General features: G+C 53.8%; 8 protein-coding genes across 8 annotated transcripts; 4 read left to right on the top strand and 4 right to left on the bottom strand.

Annotated features, from left to right (window-relative positions):
* Window positions 1-481: 481 nt before the first annotated feature.
* CTAM01_04532 (14-3-3 family protein) lies at window positions 482-1,848 on the bottom strand (the record flags this gene model as incomplete). The annotated part of the gene is made up of 5 exons (XM_060520562.1): window positions 482-841; window positions 916-1,003; window positions 1,093-1,446; window positions 1,560-1,567; window positions 1,837-1,848. 5 exons carry the CDS (start codon window positions 1,846-1,848, stop codon window positions 482-484), a joined length of 822 nt encoding a protein of 273 aa, XP_060384516.1.
* A 565-nt stretch (window positions 1,849-2,413) lies between these two features.
* Window positions 2,414-2,806, top strand: CTAM01_04531 (uncharacterized protein; the record flags this gene model as incomplete). Its single annotated transcript, XM_060520561.1, has 1 exon — window positions 2,414-2,806. A coding segment is annotated over one exon (393 nt), but the record flags the coding sequence as incomplete, so codon positions are not given.
* Window positions 2,807-5,176: 2,370 nt separating this feature from the next.
* Window positions 5,177-5,957, top strand: CTAM01_04530 (uncharacterized protein; the record flags this gene model as incomplete). The annotated part of the gene is made up of 2 exons (XM_060520560.1): window positions 5,177-5,256; window positions 5,405-5,957. Coding segments are annotated over 2 exons (633 nt in total), but the record flags the coding sequence as incomplete, so codon positions are not given.
* A 735-nt stretch (window positions 5,958-6,692) lies between these two features.
* On the bottom strand, window positions 6,693-7,982 carry CTAM01_04529 (lipase; the record flags this gene model as incomplete). The annotated part of the gene is made up of 1 exon (XM_060520559.1): window positions 6,693-7,982. The coding sequence occupies one exon, from the start codon at window positions 7,980-7,982 to the stop codon at window positions 6,693-6,695; it is 1,290 nt and encodes a 429-aa protein (XP_060384513.1).
* Window positions 7,983-8,448: 466 nt separating this feature from the next.
* CTAM01_04528 (uncharacterized protein) lies at window positions 8,449-9,635 on the bottom strand (the record flags this gene model as incomplete). The annotated part of the gene is made up of 4 exons (XM_060520558.1): window positions 8,449-8,622; window positions 8,679-8,708; window positions 9,022-9,193; window positions 9,271-9,635. The coding sequence occupies 4 exons, from the start codon at window positions 9,633-9,635 to the stop codon at window positions 8,449-8,451; spliced, it is 741 nt and encodes a 246-aa protein (XP_060384512.1).
* A 1,805-nt stretch (window positions 9,636-11,440) lies between these two features.
* Window positions 11,441-12,204, top strand: CTAM01_04527 (ribosomal protein L36e; the record flags this gene model as incomplete). Its single annotated transcript, XM_060520557.1, has 3 exons — window positions 11,441-11,497; window positions 11,824-11,924; window positions 12,042-12,204. 3 exons carry the CDS (start codon window positions 11,441-11,443, stop codon window positions 12,202-12,204), a joined length of 321 nt encoding a protein of 106 aa, XP_060384511.1.
* A 426-nt stretch (window positions 12,205-12,630) lies between these two features.
* On the bottom strand, window positions 12,631-14,193 carry CTAM01_04526 (UBX domain-containing protein; the record flags this gene model as incomplete). Its single annotated transcript, XM_060520556.1, has 2 exons — window positions 12,631-14,002; window positions 14,060-14,193. The coding sequence occupies 2 exons, from the start codon at window positions 14,191-14,193 to the stop codon at window positions 12,631-12,633; spliced, it is 1,506 nt and encodes a 501-aa protein (XP_060384510.1).
* A 1,088-nt stretch (window positions 14,194-15,281) lies between these two features.
* Window positions 15,282-15,923, top strand: CTAM01_04525 (proteasome component PUP3; the record flags this gene model as incomplete). Its single annotated transcript, XM_060520555.1, has 2 exons — window positions 15,282-15,713; window positions 15,780-15,923. The coding sequence occupies 2 exons, from the start codon at window positions 15,282-15,284 to the stop codon at window positions 15,921-15,923; spliced, it is 576 nt and encodes a 191-aa protein (XP_060384509.1).
* Window positions 15,924-16,075: the final 152 nt, after the last annotated feature.

Here is a 16,075-nt window from a genome sequence, read left to right as displayed (position 1 = left end):
GGGGGGCAAAAGGACTTTCTCTCCGTGAGAAGACGCGCGACAACTGAAGGACCACTATGAGGAAAACCGAAAAGAGAACACGAGACAGCCGTAAAACCATCCAGCACAGAGGTAAAAGCAGGAATCGAGGAGAACAAAAGAAGAGATTCTGAGCGTAGGCGGATATAGAGGGGGGAATCAGTAGTTGGTTGCCAAGTGGAATCCCTGAACAGAAACGAAGCTGTTCTAGACCCTGGTTGGACATCCAAGACACCAATAGAAATCATGCCACGCATTGTTCCTCTCTCCGCGTCCAATCCTCAAAAACCCCTCCCCTTTTGCTGCGAGACTCGGAGCGAGTCACCGATATTAGCCACCGATTTGGCGGCTAGACTGGGGCCGTCAGAAGGTCCGCATTTAGCGCATACCGACGGCCGAGCAGACGAGCCATCTCAGCCTCGTCGCGAGCCGAGATGGAGTGGTATCAGGGTAAGACAAGAATTTAGGAGGCAGCGGGGGTCTCCTCGGTGGCCTTGGGCTCCTCGGCCTTGGGCTCCTCCTTCTTCTCCTCAGCAGCCTCGGTGGTGCCGGCAGCAGCACCCTCAGCGTCGCCGCTGTCGGAAGAGGTCCAGAGAGTGAGGTTGTCACGCAGGAGCTGCATGATGAGGGTGCTGTCGCGGTAAGACTCCTCGGAGAGAGAGTCGAGCTCGGCGATAGCATCGTCGAAGGCCTGCTTGGCGAGGTGGCAAGCACGGTCGGGCGAGTTCAGGATCTCGTAGTAGAAGACGGAGAAGTTGAGGGCCAGGCCAAGGCGGATGGGGTGAGTGGGGGTGAGCTCGGTCTGAGCGACATCGGTAGCGCTCTAAAGGAGAGAGGGTCGTATTGTCAGATTCCATGTTCTCTGATACGGCAGCATTCAACCCGGATCATTCTCACCTTGTAGGCGTCGTGGGCAGCAGTGGCAGCACCCTTGCGCTTCTCGCCGGAGGCGAACTCAGCGAGGTAGCGGTGGTAGTCACCCTTCCTATTTCACGGAGTGCCACGGTTAGTTTCGGAAATTGGACCTTTGATCAAAACCGCCGGCAGCGGCGGCGACTGCGTCGGATAACGTACATCTTGTGGTAAAAGACCTTGGACTCGCCGGTCTGGGCGTTGGGGATAAGGCTGTCGTCGAGGACATCGAGGACATCCTGGCAGACCTGCTCGAGCTCGAGCTCGATCTTGGTGCGGTACTCGCGGATGGTGCCGACGTGCTTGTCGGTGCCCTTGCTCTCCTCCTTCTGCTCAATGGAGGAGATGATGCGCCAGGAGGCACGGCGGGTACCGACGACGTTCTTGTAGGCAACGCTGAGGAGGTTGCGCTCATCGACGCTCAGCTCACCGCCCAGCTTGGCGACCTCCTTCATGTAGCCAACCATCTCATCGTAGCGCTCGGCCTGCTCGCAAAGGCGGGCGAGGAAGGTCTTGCTGTAAGGAAAGGGTCAGTCAGAGAAAGAAAAAGTTCGCGAAAGACCTCGAGGCCAGATGGTTGTGGTTGATGGGACGTAGTCAATCGACGTCGAAGAGGGCTCGGCACAAACCTTTCACGCTAGAAGAGGGGCACAAGTCAGCATACTTTGTTCCCGAGGCGGGCGATAGGAGGCCTGAGTTATTTGAAAGGGGAGAAAGAAGGCCGCCGGGGTCGGAGAAGCCGGTCGAGGCAAAAATGGCATCGATCGCAGGATTCAGAGCTGTGGATCAAGGATCGCATTATGGGCATCTTCGTTGCCGTGACACAGGCAGGCAGGGCAATCGAGGGGCTCCGGAGGGGTTTTGGGGTGAGGTTGTGTTGGGCAGCGTGGGGGAAAAGGTACTTACATCGCCAGACATGTTGAACTCTTGGATTGAGGTGATGAGGATAGGTTGAGGTGGTTTGGTAGAAAATTAAAGAAGGCGGGAATGGATACTGCGAAAGGCGTGCAACGGAGTGGTGAGAAAGTTGACGCGGCTTTGTTTTGTTGTTGAAGAGTGGAAAAAGGTGTGCGGTGGGAGAAGGAGGGAAGGCGGAGGGAGTGTTTACGTGTGACGAATTATTTTGGGAGAGGGGGGGAATCTCAAAGGGAAGTTGCGAGGCCAGTCCAGTGAAGATTTAATTGGGTTGGTCCAAGTCCCAAGTCCCAAGGTCGTTCTTTCCCTCCCAGTCTTCCACCAAAGGTACCTGCCTACCTACCCGACTACCTTACCTTAGCTAAGGTAGCCTTAGGGAGGTGCCGCCCATTCACCCCCTCCGCCTGCGCACGTTGGGGTCACCTCTTTGGTACCTTACCCTCATATTTCTGCTGCTTGCACTTGAGCTCACATTGCTCTGTTTCGGTAAGACAAGGGACATGAAGTCCTTGGGTTCCATAGCACCAGATATTGCAATTCCTATCTGAGAATAAGGTATGTGGTTTCATTCTTCATCCACCTTGTTCTCTCGATACAGTGTAGGCACCTCCATTGCAGTGCCCTTCTCTGTGCTGTAATTAGTCGACTGAGCTTGCCTGCCCTGTGCCTGCTGGCTGCACCTGCCGCTTCGACCCCACTATGTTCCCTTTTCTCCCCTCCCCTCGCTTGCCTGCGGCTTGGCCCTTCTGCGTTGGCCTGTGCTGGGAGAGAAGAACCCTGGAATTGGATTGGAATGGACGGATCGAGTGAATTGGATATTGCTGTGGACGTGGTCAGGCTCTCGGGGCTCGGGGACTCTGGCAAATGGGCCCCCAGGGCATGGGCGTGTTCCCATTTGGCGGGAAGGGAAGAGAAATGGGGACGCTGGGCTGGGCTAGGCTCTCCATCATCAATATTTTAGGCCCCAAGATACTTCGCCTTGCGTGCCTCGGACAGTTGAGAAAGCACCATCTGGCCCAAGGTACCAAGGACTGGTGAATGGACTATGCCCACGTGGCGAGGCAGTGAAAGCGGTTTTCTGCTATCGTACGTTCCCCTAGTTATCATCACCCTATCTTTGCATTCGTTGCAATCCGTACTGTATATTCAAAGTACCAGGGCTTCACATACGTATTGTGAGTGAACGGGAGAGCATCAGAGAGACAGGAACCGGACGGGAAAGTCAACCTGAGTTCCATTTGCATGTGGTGAGGTCCGCGTTTCTGGTGGAGAGCGGCCCTGAGATTAGCCTGCCCACCGAGCCCATCAAAGGCATGATTCCGCTTCCAAAGAACCAGGCTCATGATGTATCTCCCTGGTCCACAACTGACGTCCATCCGGTTGGCCTGGGCCGTGTATGTACCGCAGAAGTACTCCCAGAGTTCGTACCTCGACGCTTGAACAGCAACTCGAGCGAACAACTGCTTTCTGATAACAACGAGTCTCTTAACATCCCTGGAATATCACTTGCTTCATGGTTGAAAGTAGTATTCAAAGAGCCTGAAACCGTCCCTTCCGGGCTATTGGCAAATTACCGATGGGATGGATCAGTTGCCCATTTGAGCTTCAGAGCTATCTTGAGGCCGCTCAGGTAGGAATGGGAATCTTGATGGAAATTAGCAACACAATGACCTCTTCAGGCCAGGAAATTGCACAGTAAAGGCTGGAACAGAAGAAGAAGAAGAAATGAGCTCGCAAATGAGTCTGCCAGAAGGGGGGGACTCGGGGAGGGTTCAGGTCGCTCAGATAACTCCGGTGAAGGTCATTTGCTTTTTGGCTTCTTGAGTGCGAGCTCCAGCCTCGAAATGCTGCGCGTGTGGTGGGCAGTTGGCCAGCTCAGCACAGCACAGCATAACACAAGCATAGGAACATCCTAAATACTGGCTGCTGACTGGCTGACTTGGTTCTCGGGGCGAGCCCCACCCTCTCCATGCATTTCCCCGCTCCTGTTTTTGCGACACGCCCGCCATGTACGTATCTTCTTCCCTGACCACAACAGCTTTTTTTTTTCTTTTTCGGAGTCTCGTGATTCTTTCCTTCTGGTGATACCGTGATTCTCTCCCGTTCCAAGCGCATCCACGCGTGATGGTGTCCGCTGGCCCTTACCTCACCACACACCCTGCAGTCTCTCCATCAACGGACAGCCCGCTCCCCTCAGTTCACCTCTCACCTCCGTCGCTGGATACTTCACTTCAACTTGTTGCCGCTTGCTCTACCCATACGAATACCCAGCACGAGAATGGCGCAACTTCTAGTGCAGCAACACAATTCAACAGGCCACAGGCGCCCAATGCCAGGGTCTGACGGATCTCAGCAAACGATATCTCGTGGCACTCGCTGTTCCAGAACCCCATTTGGATTGGGCCGTGTCTCGAATCAACTACAGTGCTTTTCTGATGGCTTACCTCATCTCGCCGAAATGCCCGAAGACGCGCATCAAATGCCATCCCAAGTTGTCTCAAACTCACATAATCCATACCTAGCTTGTGAGTCGTCCTCAACGACATCTACTATCTAACCGAATTTCTCTCTTTTCGTAGTCTGTTACCCAGTTGCTAAATTGGACTGAATCTCTCGTGGTTGGAGACAAGGGAAATCATCTGACACACAAGATGAAGAGGTAATAAGCGTTATTGCGAGCGTCAAAAGACCCTGGGCACCAGCCCACTGGATTCAGATTGCACACTGGATATTGGAGATTGGAAGTCGAAACGGCGAGTCGGAATCCTACAACGACCTTGTAGCCGTCGACACCAGCTTCTACGCAGTACATTTGATGTCTTGCTTTTGGGCCAATCGTTGTCAGTCATGGTTTCGCTCCACCGTCTCGTTCAACAGTCTGCGTTGCCTCGCAGAACCCGGTGCCTCTTTGCCGAGAGCAGCAGCCACCCGGTCGACTAAGCCACGACCCCCTCCGGTTTACATTGCCGCCTGACCACGATGGTATCTTCTTATTTTGGTCTTCATCTACTCGTGCCAGTCACTACAAGATGCTCCGTCTGTGGCTCTCCCTGCGTTGTTGTTGCGCTCGCGCACATGCTTGTCGAGAGCGCTGTGCTGTGTCATGCACGAAACCACCTTGCCCACCCGCTTACGCCCAATCTGCAAAATGTCCGATCGTTCATCAATCTGCTGTCGTGTCTTTCTAACTTAAACCCCAAAGAAACCGGTTTCAACTTCCAACCCAAGGGATGATCCCCCGTTGGATCAGCGTGCCATCCGCCATCCCCGGCTTGTCTCCTCGTAGGCCCAGAGGCCCTGCGAGTGAAACGTGAACCACAGCGACTAATACTGCCATCATAATGTACGGAAACAGCAAACTCACGTCAACCCAACTCCGCCTGCGAGACGAAGCAGTCTTTCTCTATGGCCGAACATAGATAACTATCACACTCTGAAATCTAGTCCCCCAATCTCTCGGCAGCCCTTCTCGTCCCAACTTCGAAGCCAACCACTGCCACCACACCAACTCGATGCCATCATATGTAGCTTTCGGGTGGGTGACTCACATCCAGCACAGCCCTGGGGGGGGGGGGGGGATCCTCCATGCAGTCGGGTCGAACAGGCGACTCGCATGGGACATGCCCTTGGCCGCCGCCTTATCGCGTGGCACTCTCTGGGCGGGTGCCGTTGGTGGGTGTGGCAGCACTTGCAGGCTGCATCTTAGGTTCTCTCTCGTAGAGAAAATATTCCGCGATCCCCAGTATCCGTACGCGATTTCGACCACGGCCGTGCTTCTTTACCCGTCGACGTCAAGTTTATGCCACGGCCCCCTTTGCGAGCCATGCTCCCTCCTCGCTGGTGTACGGAGTAGCTGCTTTTCCTTTTACCCCTCATCTCTCGCCCTGGTATCCCTTCCCTTCTCTTTTTGCTCGCTCACCCGCCAAATTCCAAGTGACAGTGTCATGAATGCCCGAACCCGGAAGTGCGGACAAAATTCATGCGGAGGGCAAGCCAACCTGGTCATGGAAAACCCGGGAACCCACAACTGTGAGCAACGAACACTGAGCAGTGTGGGAACTGTAGTAGCTGGACTTAAGGGAGAGGAGCCGGTAGCCGTAAGGTTTAATTAAGTAAGCACTCCAAGCCAACAAGGCTCAAGCCAAACCCAAGGATCCAACGAAGCGATCTCTATTACCTACTCAACCGGGGCTGTTCCCGACTTTCGCATAATCTTCAGTCCAACGGTTTATACGTGACCGGCTGTGGCCCTCCTTGAAAGTATTCTATCTAAGTATCTGTGTGTAATCCACAGAACGGCGAATTTTTAATAACTTTGAAAAGAACAGTCTCTTTTGGACGTGTTAGAGAGATATATAGCAATGGCCCATATAAAATCAAACAATGTCTGTTGTTTTTGCCCCTTGACTCTGATGGCGTGATAAACCACAAACGAACATCATCCACCCAGCGGAACGTAAGCCGAGTAATGCCTTTTTTCTCAAGTCATCATGGATGGCTCCGTGGCAGATGCTGATTCGTAAGGTAGATAGATGATGGTGGTCGGCAAAACGACTCAGGCTTTACTAGTTTGTCACGACTCAAAACATATCAGTCGAGAATTATTAAACGTAATATTTTATATTCATGATATTTTCGTGTTTACCGTGCTGCTCAATCTGATTTATGTCCAGGTTACTCAGAAACGAAAGCCAAAGAAAAAAACGCCCGCTAGTTGCCATACAGGCGCTATACAAGTAACCAACCGCAGCATTTTCAGAAACCCCTTCAGCCTAACTAGTACTCGTACCCATACTATCACATTTGAATACACTTGTTATACGACAGCCCGAAGGTTGATTCGGGGCTCACAGCTCTTCTGACAGCAAACTGTCATGGCCACCTCCATATTTGTCTCTCCCCCAATTCGCCGGATCGCCGCCGGGCATACACAGCCCGAGTCTCCAAAAATAGTCCCGGTGCGCAAAGAGCAGCTGCCAAAGCTTCAGTCGAGCCGGGAAGCCCGGTAGCCTCTTGATCCATCTGCTGGTCTCCTCAACGAGTCCCTTTGGCGGTGCCAACGTCGATTTCGCAGCAACTTCGACAAAGTCTTTCAGCCTGGATCCGAAGAAGCTATCGTCCGCCTTCGTGATGCAGCTTCCGTCGCTGTCACCGCGACAGGCCACGACGTCTTCCAGAGACGGAGACAGCTCTGCCTTGGAGATATAGAACTCCCCGGCGTGAGGCTTGTACCCCCACTCTGTAAGTGGGAGCAGCGGCACTGGGTCGTCGGCGTGGGTCACGCGACGGTAGGTCCGCTTCGAGATGTCCTCGTCCTTTTCGCCCTTCAAACCAAAGACCTCGTCGACATAGTCTACAAGACCCTGATTGCCGACCTTGGGCTCACCAAAAGTCGTGACTCTGACATTGTCCCAGCCAAGGGAGATCTTGAGCTCGAGAGATGCGAGCATGGCAACAGCGCCACCGAGACTGTGACCGACCAGGTGAATGGGATAGTCCGGGTATTGCTCCCTCAGCTTCTTCACCTCTGGAATGACTAGCCTCCGCGCCTGGCGCCACGACGTCAGGAAACCCATGTGGACGGTGCAGTCTTTGCACTTGCGTTTGGGCTCATTGGGTGCCTCGCCCCCTTCATCGGGAGATGGATACGGTACATATTCCTGCGGGATGGTGCTTAGGTCGACAATCGTGTTGGAAATACTGTAGGTACCCCGGAAGGCGATGATGATAGCCTTCTCCCCGACCTTGCCATTAAACCTGTCCTCATCGCCAGGCCTTCGAACGCCGTGGTCGACGGCAATGTAGCCGCAGCTGTCGCTCAGCAGGACACCCGTGTTCCAGGTCGAAACGAGCGTGAAGGAGGGAAACTCCTTGCAGCGCGAGACGCACGAGAAGGGCTGCGATATACCCGTGGTGCCGACGCAGTAGGTGATGTCGACTATGCGCGACGTGCGCTCGAGGGATCGGAAGAGCTCGACGGAGATAGGCAACGGGGGTGCAGCATGCTTGGTGTCGTTGCTCGATAGTAACGGTTGCTGCGGCTGCGGCTGCGCGGTGTCAAACGGTGTCGCTGAAGCTAGGCCAACCAGTGGCGCAAGCTGTAAGCAGGAGAGGAGATATCGCATTGGAGGGAGCATTCTGTTCCGTTTGGGTTGGCGATCTTGTCTACGTCCCTTTGAAATTGCAGGCTATGATCGATCGCGCAGGCTGATAGACATTGCGCAGAGAAGTGTTTAGTTTGCTCAATGTAAGGTGACCATCCAGGTTGAGCAACGTGGATGGATCCAGCTTGAAGAGAGACAGCGACGGTGGTAGGAATTGGCTGTTGAGGGTTCGATTTATGATCGTGACGATTTCGACAATGTACCACGTTTAACGGCAGGGAAAGCCTCAAAGCGTGACCCTTCAAAGGCGCATGATGACGATTGCACCCATGCAGGTTCCTACTAGATTAGGTATTTTGTTGAGACGGATGTGAATGGTGCGTATGTTCAACGATGTACTCGTATTACCTAGGGTACTGAAGGGTGGATGGAGAGAGGAGAGAGTTGGACGGGATACCGACGTCTCAGGGCTGATCTCGTGAGGGTGACCGCGGTGAGGTCATTCCGTCATCCAGAGAGAAACCTGGAGCGAATTGAGGGAAGCGGCAGTGAAGAAGGTGCTAAGCACGGCGTGCCTTCCATGCAAAATGCGGAGAGGCGCGGCCAAGCGACGCTTGCCGACAAACGGTTGGTCCTGGGTGGCCCTCTTCCCCTGTGGCTGCCGGGGAAGGACCTGGGATTGTGCTGTCATCCCCCGCGAAAAGCTGTCAACGGGGCGGGTCTTCTCACCCTCTTGAAGTCCTGCTGACCCTTTGGGACCTGAATGTTGAGAACAAGTGTGGATGACTTCAATTTCCATCATCTCATGCGCAATGTGGATAGAAGCCTAGGTCTATTGCTTATTCTATTCGGGAGTTGTCGTGTCTTCATTACGAATAACTTTCATTTTGCTTTTCCTCTCATCAGGAAAGGTTCTGTTTAGGGCCTACCATCTGTAACTGTAACCCAAGAACCTCTCAGCGTGTGCTCACTCATGTATGTTTCATCATCCATGAACACTGTCATGGCGTCTCTTTTTGTTTGCTTTTTTACGTTCATCCCATGATTACTCTCCTCCGCCCTCTCAACCAACCGGCTGGATGCTGAAGAATCTCGATCGGATGTCGTCCGAGTTGGACTTGCATGCAACGGCTGCCCTCCTTGCACGCCTGTGTGACCTGGCGGCATTGCCCGTCCCGTTCGCGGCACCTCCGTCGCACACCAACGGAACCGCGGCCGTCCCGGAAGCCTCGTAGTCGGCGGCACTAAGCGAAACATGTCAGCACGTTGAACATGGGATTTCTTCACAGCTCAGCGTGTGAAAGAAGAACAGTTGACTTACCCGTCGTCACCAGGGCAAACCTTCTCGATGACTGTGATCGTGCCATTCTGCCAGATGAATTGCACACTAGCGTTGTCGCAAGCGTACCTCGGTGTCCGCCCGTCACCGGACACCGGTACCGATGAGGCGTTGAGGTGGCACTGCGTGTTGAGAACGGTGCTGTCGTCGTTGAAGGTAAAGTCGAGCGAGTCCGCCGTCTTGCCATCCGCTGATTCGGCGGTAAAGTTTTGGATCTGGAAGTCATCGGGTAGGTTGCAGTCTTCTGATGCCTCGACCATGGCCATGAGCTTGTCGGGAACGGCTGACATGTATGAGACCGCGGCCTGTGCCGCGGGGACGGCAATGAGGAGGAGTGACAGCTTCATGGCTTGCGTGTGTTTTGGTTTACGAGCGCGGTATGATCAAGGATTGTAGGTATGCTTTTCTAGACAAAGAGTGCCAACGTTAGAGGAAGAGATAAACGTTCCAACAATTGAGGAGGAAATGGAAAGACTGGAAAGATGGGATGATCAGAGGTCAAGGACTATGCTGATCTAGTAGTCTTGCTGACAGCTGCTTCCCAGATGAACCTTTATTAATAAGGTCCGATTTAAGCACAGGATCACAGACCTAGCAGATCTTCTATGCTGTTCCTTGCAGGAAACCGCTATTCAGGGGTGGCTACGATGACATGGCTAAACTCTCATTAAGGGCGAGAGCAATACGCAGATCCTGATGTAATTGTCCGAGCCGCCCGCGTTAACAGGATGGCTGAGGTGCAGGCGGTTGGCCTCTTAGCTCCATAGTAGGGGAGAAGGGCATTCCCAGCCCGCCATTAAAGATGGACTCCAAGGATACTTTAGTAAAGAACTTACGAGTGGCCTTAATGCAGCATATACGAATGGTAGCAGTACACTAGTAGCGGTGATGCGTGGGAGGTTGACGCTCGTCGGTTGGCATTTTTGGTCCTTATTCAGGGGAAGTATTGGGCCTGATTGGCTCCTGCGTGTTTCATGTTTCCCAGCATGGCATCCTGCGCTGGTCCACGCCTGGGCTGCTGATCACATCTGAGATCCCCCTTTCTTGGAAGCGGACGCCAACAGCCAAACGACGGCTAAGTTGGGTAAACGTAGATCTGCCCCACTGCCCTTATTGCCTTGCTTCTCCAAATCCTGTTCAGCCTGACATAGGTGGACGGCACTATTCTGTCAAGGGACGTACGAGAGGCTGTGCTCAGGGGGCTGGGGCTCCATAGTCTTGAGTAAGGTACGACTGTGGCTTCAGTGCATGAGGGGTCTGAAATTCGAGGGACTTGGACAATGGCCCCATACTGTAAGGGGGAAACAAGTGATGGAGTGAACAGGAAAGCTTGGACGGACGATCCCGATCCGCGGCTCTGCTGCCAGAGTGAGCACTTTGGCTGGCTGGCTTAGCCAGGCCGTTGAAAGAAGATACAAATGTATCAGGCCCGGCGTGCATCCTCTCTGGCTCGTGTTGGCTGAGCTCAGGTACAGATACGAGATGCATGCAATGGGTGAGTCAAGTTACCTAGACATAGCTTGGACGCAGCCTTCGGTTCCAGAACCGTACCTTCGTAACTTACGGATACACGGCGAGCTGGTTGTATGGGAAAGTCAGTGAAGTGGAAGTGAAGCGTAGAGAATCAGCCGTCAAACCAGTGCTGAGGCTTGCGTCCCCATGATGGGCACCACCACCGGCCGTATCTTTGTAAGACGTTGTCTTGACCAACTCCCAATTGCTATTTCCCCTCAATGCTGCCTACCTTGACAAACATTCACGTAAGGGAACCATCCTGTTCTGTACCGATAGACGTGTGCCTCATCGAGGCGTTGCAATGGGAAGAGATTAATCCGTAGAATAGAGAACATCTCGGGGTATTTCGTCTTCTAGAAATGGAAGCCAATCAGAGCCTATCGGTGATAATCCAGCCAACCTCTCTCAAGGACTCCACCACCTTACCCAGCCCGGCCCGCAGAAGCCCCCATAAAATCCAACGACCTGCAGCCTTTGACAAACCCCAAGCCACGTGACCGCACAAACCCACCCGCCGAAAATTCCCAATCCGCCATTGCAACTTTTTTTTCGTAGTCGAATGGCTTTTTTGGCTCTTCCCCCTCCGACCATCACGACAATACTAACCCGACAACCCACCCGTCATCCAGCATTCAAGATGGCCAAGGAAGCGCCCGTCAAGACCGGTCTCATCACCGGTCTCAACCATGGACACGTATGTCGAACCATTACTACCACCGCAACCATCACCGCCGCCGTCCCGATCTGAGAGAAAAGCCCCTCCGAAATTCTGCGAAACGAAATCTTCGAACTTCCGATTATGGAAATACGATTCGATGATGGATACACACATTGAAGAATGAACACACAGAAGGATGGGCTTTTCTGTCAAAAAGGGAAATCGGCGGCACTGTCCCCTCTCCCCCACACCCGCTTCGTCTCACCTCGTGGAGGATCTCTGCACAACACCTCTCTTCCCACGAGGGGACCTTATTTGCAGAAGATGGACGCTGACCGGTCGTGATTCTTTCGGAAATATAGAAGACCACCGCTCGTGTCGTCAAGCCCCGTGTCTCCCGCACCAAGGGCCACCTGAGCAAGCGCACCGCTTTCGTCCGTGACGTCGTCAAGGAAGTCTCCGGGTAAGTTTCCATCCACACACCATCTCCATGTGTCGTCCACATTATATAGCCCTGGACGCACTTCACATCCACATCCAAACCGGACAACAAGTCGCTAACCATATCCCTCCTCCACAGCCTTGCCCCCTACGAGCGCCGCGTTATCGAGTTGCTCCGCAACTCCAAGGACAAGCGCGCCCGTAAGCTCGCCAAGAAGAGGCTCGGCACCTTCGGCCGTGCCAAGAGAAAGGTCGAGGAGATGACCCGCGTCATCGCCGAGTCCCGCCGTGTCGGCCACTAAACGATTTTCTTCTTCGAAAGGAATTCGTCAAAACCAAAATGGGGCGCAACGGGGCTGTTGTGTTGGACTGGCAAACTACTGGGTTTATATGGGTCAAGGGCGTGGTCACAGCATAAAAGTTTGTGGTCTATTTCTAAAAACAAATCAACGGAAGACTCCCCCGTATCATCATGGAATGATGATGCCTTTACGACAAATACCAAAATTTCAAGCACAACTCATTGCTGCCTCAGACTCTTTTCTTTGACACTGTTCATGTTCCGTTCGCTCTGGAGTGATCATATGCTCTCGTGAAGGCTCTGATTGACGACTTGACCATAGTCTATCTGGTTTACCCTATGCCCCATGAAACTCCAAACCCATGAATACGCTCGCCATGCGAAGATGGCCGAGTAATGCTGCAACATTGTACAAAAGATGATCCGTCTATTTCTTTCCAGGCAGCTTGAGCCACTTGGGAAGTTTCTTCGCAACGCTGCCATCCCCACTTCCCTCCCTCTTCTCAGGTTTCGACGACGAAGCAACAGTCTGCTCCTCATTCGTGTCGTCGCCTTTGGGAATGTCCGGTACTGTGACATCCTGAGCCTTTTGAGCGACGCTACCCTTGAGGAAGGGCTTCTTGCGGATATCTACCGGCACGCTGTCATCCCAGACCAGACTCAGTAACACACTACGCGTGAGCTTGTAGTCGTGTATCAAGCGGTTCTTTGCGCTCTCATCATCCTTAATCATGACCTTGCTGCCGGGTATGACCAGCTTGAAGGGTTGAGTATTGTGTGCCATGACAGATCTCACGCCCTGGTGGAGGGTCGCCCCTGTAGCTTCATGGCCAAACGTCCATTGTGCTGAAGTGTTGTCGGGAAACCGCACCTTCATCGGAACTGTGGTGACAGCCGCTAGACGGGCTTCCTCGGCCTGTCTTTGCGCCTCCAACTCTTTGTCGGAAGGAAGTCTCTTGTTGAGCGCGCTCTGCTGGAGTCGAGCCTGATGAAGCTGGGCGTGGGCAATTGTCGGGGCGTAGTCGTCCTCTGGCACGTCTGCAAGGGCTGCCGCGGGAGTGGTTCCGCTTGGTGCCCGGAAGACGCTGACAGGCTGCAGAGGGTCTGTCGGCTCTGCTTCATCAACCTCCATGGCATCTGCTGCCGGCGCCTCCTGATCTGCTTGTTCTTGCGTTGGAGTGCCGCCTGGCTGTCCAGCCGTTGTGCCCTTTGGCGTCTCGATGGCAGTTTCAGCTGCTGTAGACTCTGTTCCCTCCGTGGCGGGCGCCGGAGCTGGAGCAGTGGCCGCCTTCTTCTCCTCTGCCTCAACTTCAGAAAAGAATTGGCTGATTTCCTCCATAGCCTGGAACAGCGTGCGGTCCGTCTTTTTGAACGACAAGCGGATCAGCACGCTGCCCGAATTGTATCCAAGTTGCGACAGTGTCTTCTGGAAGTCCTCAAACGTGGAAAGCTCCCGACCCATGATGTTTAGGACTGGTGTCTCGTAGTACATCTGACCGCTTCCACTCGCGCCTCCGCTTGTTGTTTGCGCAACGCCCCGTGCTGTGATGTTGAAGTTCTTCCCATTCCCAGCGACGCCGCTCTCAAACTGGCGCAGTACCTTCCATATCGTAAAGTCGCTAGGTAGTTTCTCGATTAAACGGCCGTTGGGCGCCGAGTTGGCTTCGGGCATCGGCAACTGGAGTGCGACGGAAACGGCTGATGGTGTCTTGGACTTCTGGACGAGCTCGAGTTTGGCGCCGGGGGTGAGACCGCTCACTCGCCAGACTACTGAGAGGTCGACTGTCTTCTGCTTGTGCCTAGCAGATGGTTAGCTTACTGCGAGGAAGGATGGTCTTCAGGGATGAGTAAGGTACTTCAAGAGGTATTTGTCGCTCGAGACGTTGAGCTTCTTGCATGCCTCTTGGAGAACATCTGTCATGTAGGTGCCTGGGCTGACCTTGACAGTAGCTCTCCGCAAATCCGTGCCGATGACCACCACGTGCGACATCGTAGCAACCGAGAGAAGCCGTGGGCGAAAACACAGTGTCTTATTCTTTTCAACAAAAAGACGTATTCAGTCGTAGTGAAGTTGCTGTTCGGTAGAGATTGAAATCCGATCCGGGGTATCGTGTTCAATATGTTGTTGGCGGGGTTCAAGTCTCGGCGGGGGGCGGGCGTTGCGTCAAGCTCAGGTGGTGGTGTATTAGTTACGTAGAAGTTGGCGGAAGGACGACGAAACACAATGTCAGGAAGTCCAGTTCGGCCTGATGTCCGGGACAAGTGTATACTGGACGTTTTCAGCCGGCCTTAAGTAAAACCTTGTGTATAGGTAATAATATGTAGAAATAAGAAGCTACGGACAGTAAACAATCGTTTCTTAGTTGAATCGTCAAGGTGAATGAGTCTTACTCAGGTACAGGTAATTCAGGGAGGTACGTAAGGCTGGGAAGCAGGCAGTCAGGGTGCTCCGTCAGCAGAGGCGACGGGAGCCGGGCCCTGGCCGGGGAGGGGAGGTGGGACGTGCATCATCGAGCACCACCACGCTGAAAGCTGCTGAAGCCAAGCTCAGGCCAATCAGCGAGCTCCAGCTTGCTGTACGTGGATTTTCCGACCGCTTCGGCCGCGCCATGCGTGTTTGCCTTGCCCTGCAGTAGCACCCAGCACCCAGCAAGAGCAGGCAGGTAGCGCTACACCTCAGCATTCCGCATCGGTTCAACGTCAATTGCAGCTACAACCACCACCATCACCACCAAACGAACTCCCCATCTACGACGACGACGCCCCTCACGGCCGACCCTACGATCCATCACGAAATAATCACGGCCAAAACCACAACCTTGAGAATCTCTCAAACCATACCAGAACCCAGCGGTCACTCGCTTTAAGAGCCCGAAATGGTGCGCTTCCGTCATTCCCCCTCCCCTCCTCAGCCTCGAGATGCAAAAGGAAACCCCCTCCAGCTAACCAAAGTCCCAGAGCTCTCCCTTCTCCATCAGTTTGTCTTCCTCTTAACCCCCATATAGGCCCCATCTTCTCTCTATCGAATCACCAGTTCCTAACCTCCTCTCCCTCTCAGATGGCGGTGCTTGCGTCGCAATGGTCGGCAAGGACTGTGTCGCAATAGCCTGCGATCTCCGTCTCGGCCTCCAAGCCCTCACCGTCTCCAACAACTTCCCCAAAATCTTCCAGTACGGCGACGTCTTCCTCGGTCTCACCGGCCTCGCCACCGACGTCACGACCGTCGGCGACCTCTTCCGTTACAAGGTCAACATGTACCGCCTCCGCGAGGAGCGCAACATCGCCCCGACCACCTTCGCCAACCTCGTCAGCTCCTCCCTCTACGAGCGCCGCTTCGGCCCGTACTTCGTCTCCCCCGTCGTCGCCGGCCTTGACCCCAAGACGGGCAAGCCCTTCATCTGCGGCTTCGACAGCATCGGCTGCATCGACTTCGCCAAGGACTTCATCGTCTCTGGTACGGCGTCTGAACAGCTGTTCGGCATGTGCGAGAGCTTATGGGAGCCGGATCTGGTACGTGGCATATGGCGAATCAATGATCCAGGAATTCTAGCAGAAACTAACGTGGACGTCACACAGGGCCCTGATGAGCTCTTCGAAACCATCTCCCAGTCGCTCCTGAACGCCGTTGACCGAGATGCACTATCCGGATGGGGAGCGCACGTGTACATTATTGAGAAGGACAAGGTCACCAAGAGACTGCTCAAGGGCAGACAAGACTAATTCTTGCGGAGGAACTCGGTGTTGAGGAAGAGAAAACTTGATAGAACCGCTACAAGTGGACGGGTTCTACCTAGCTTGTACCAATAGATGGACGTGATCCACTATGAGATGGCTGCCGAAGCCTGCATGAACTAGACAAATGACCTTGATTT

The sequence above is a fragment of the Colletotrichum tamarilloi genome (assembly GCF_030869305.1).
Source record: "Colletotrichum tamarilloi strain Tom-12 chromosome Unknown Scaffold_11.1, whole genome shotgun sequence".
Lineage (NCBI taxonomy): Eukaryota > Fungi > Ascomycota > Sordariomycetes > Glomerellales > Glomerellaceae > Colletotrichum > Colletotrichum tamarilloi.
The sequence above is the reverse complement of the archived record's forward strand: the minus strand, read 5'-3'. Positions and strand labels throughout refer to the sequence as shown.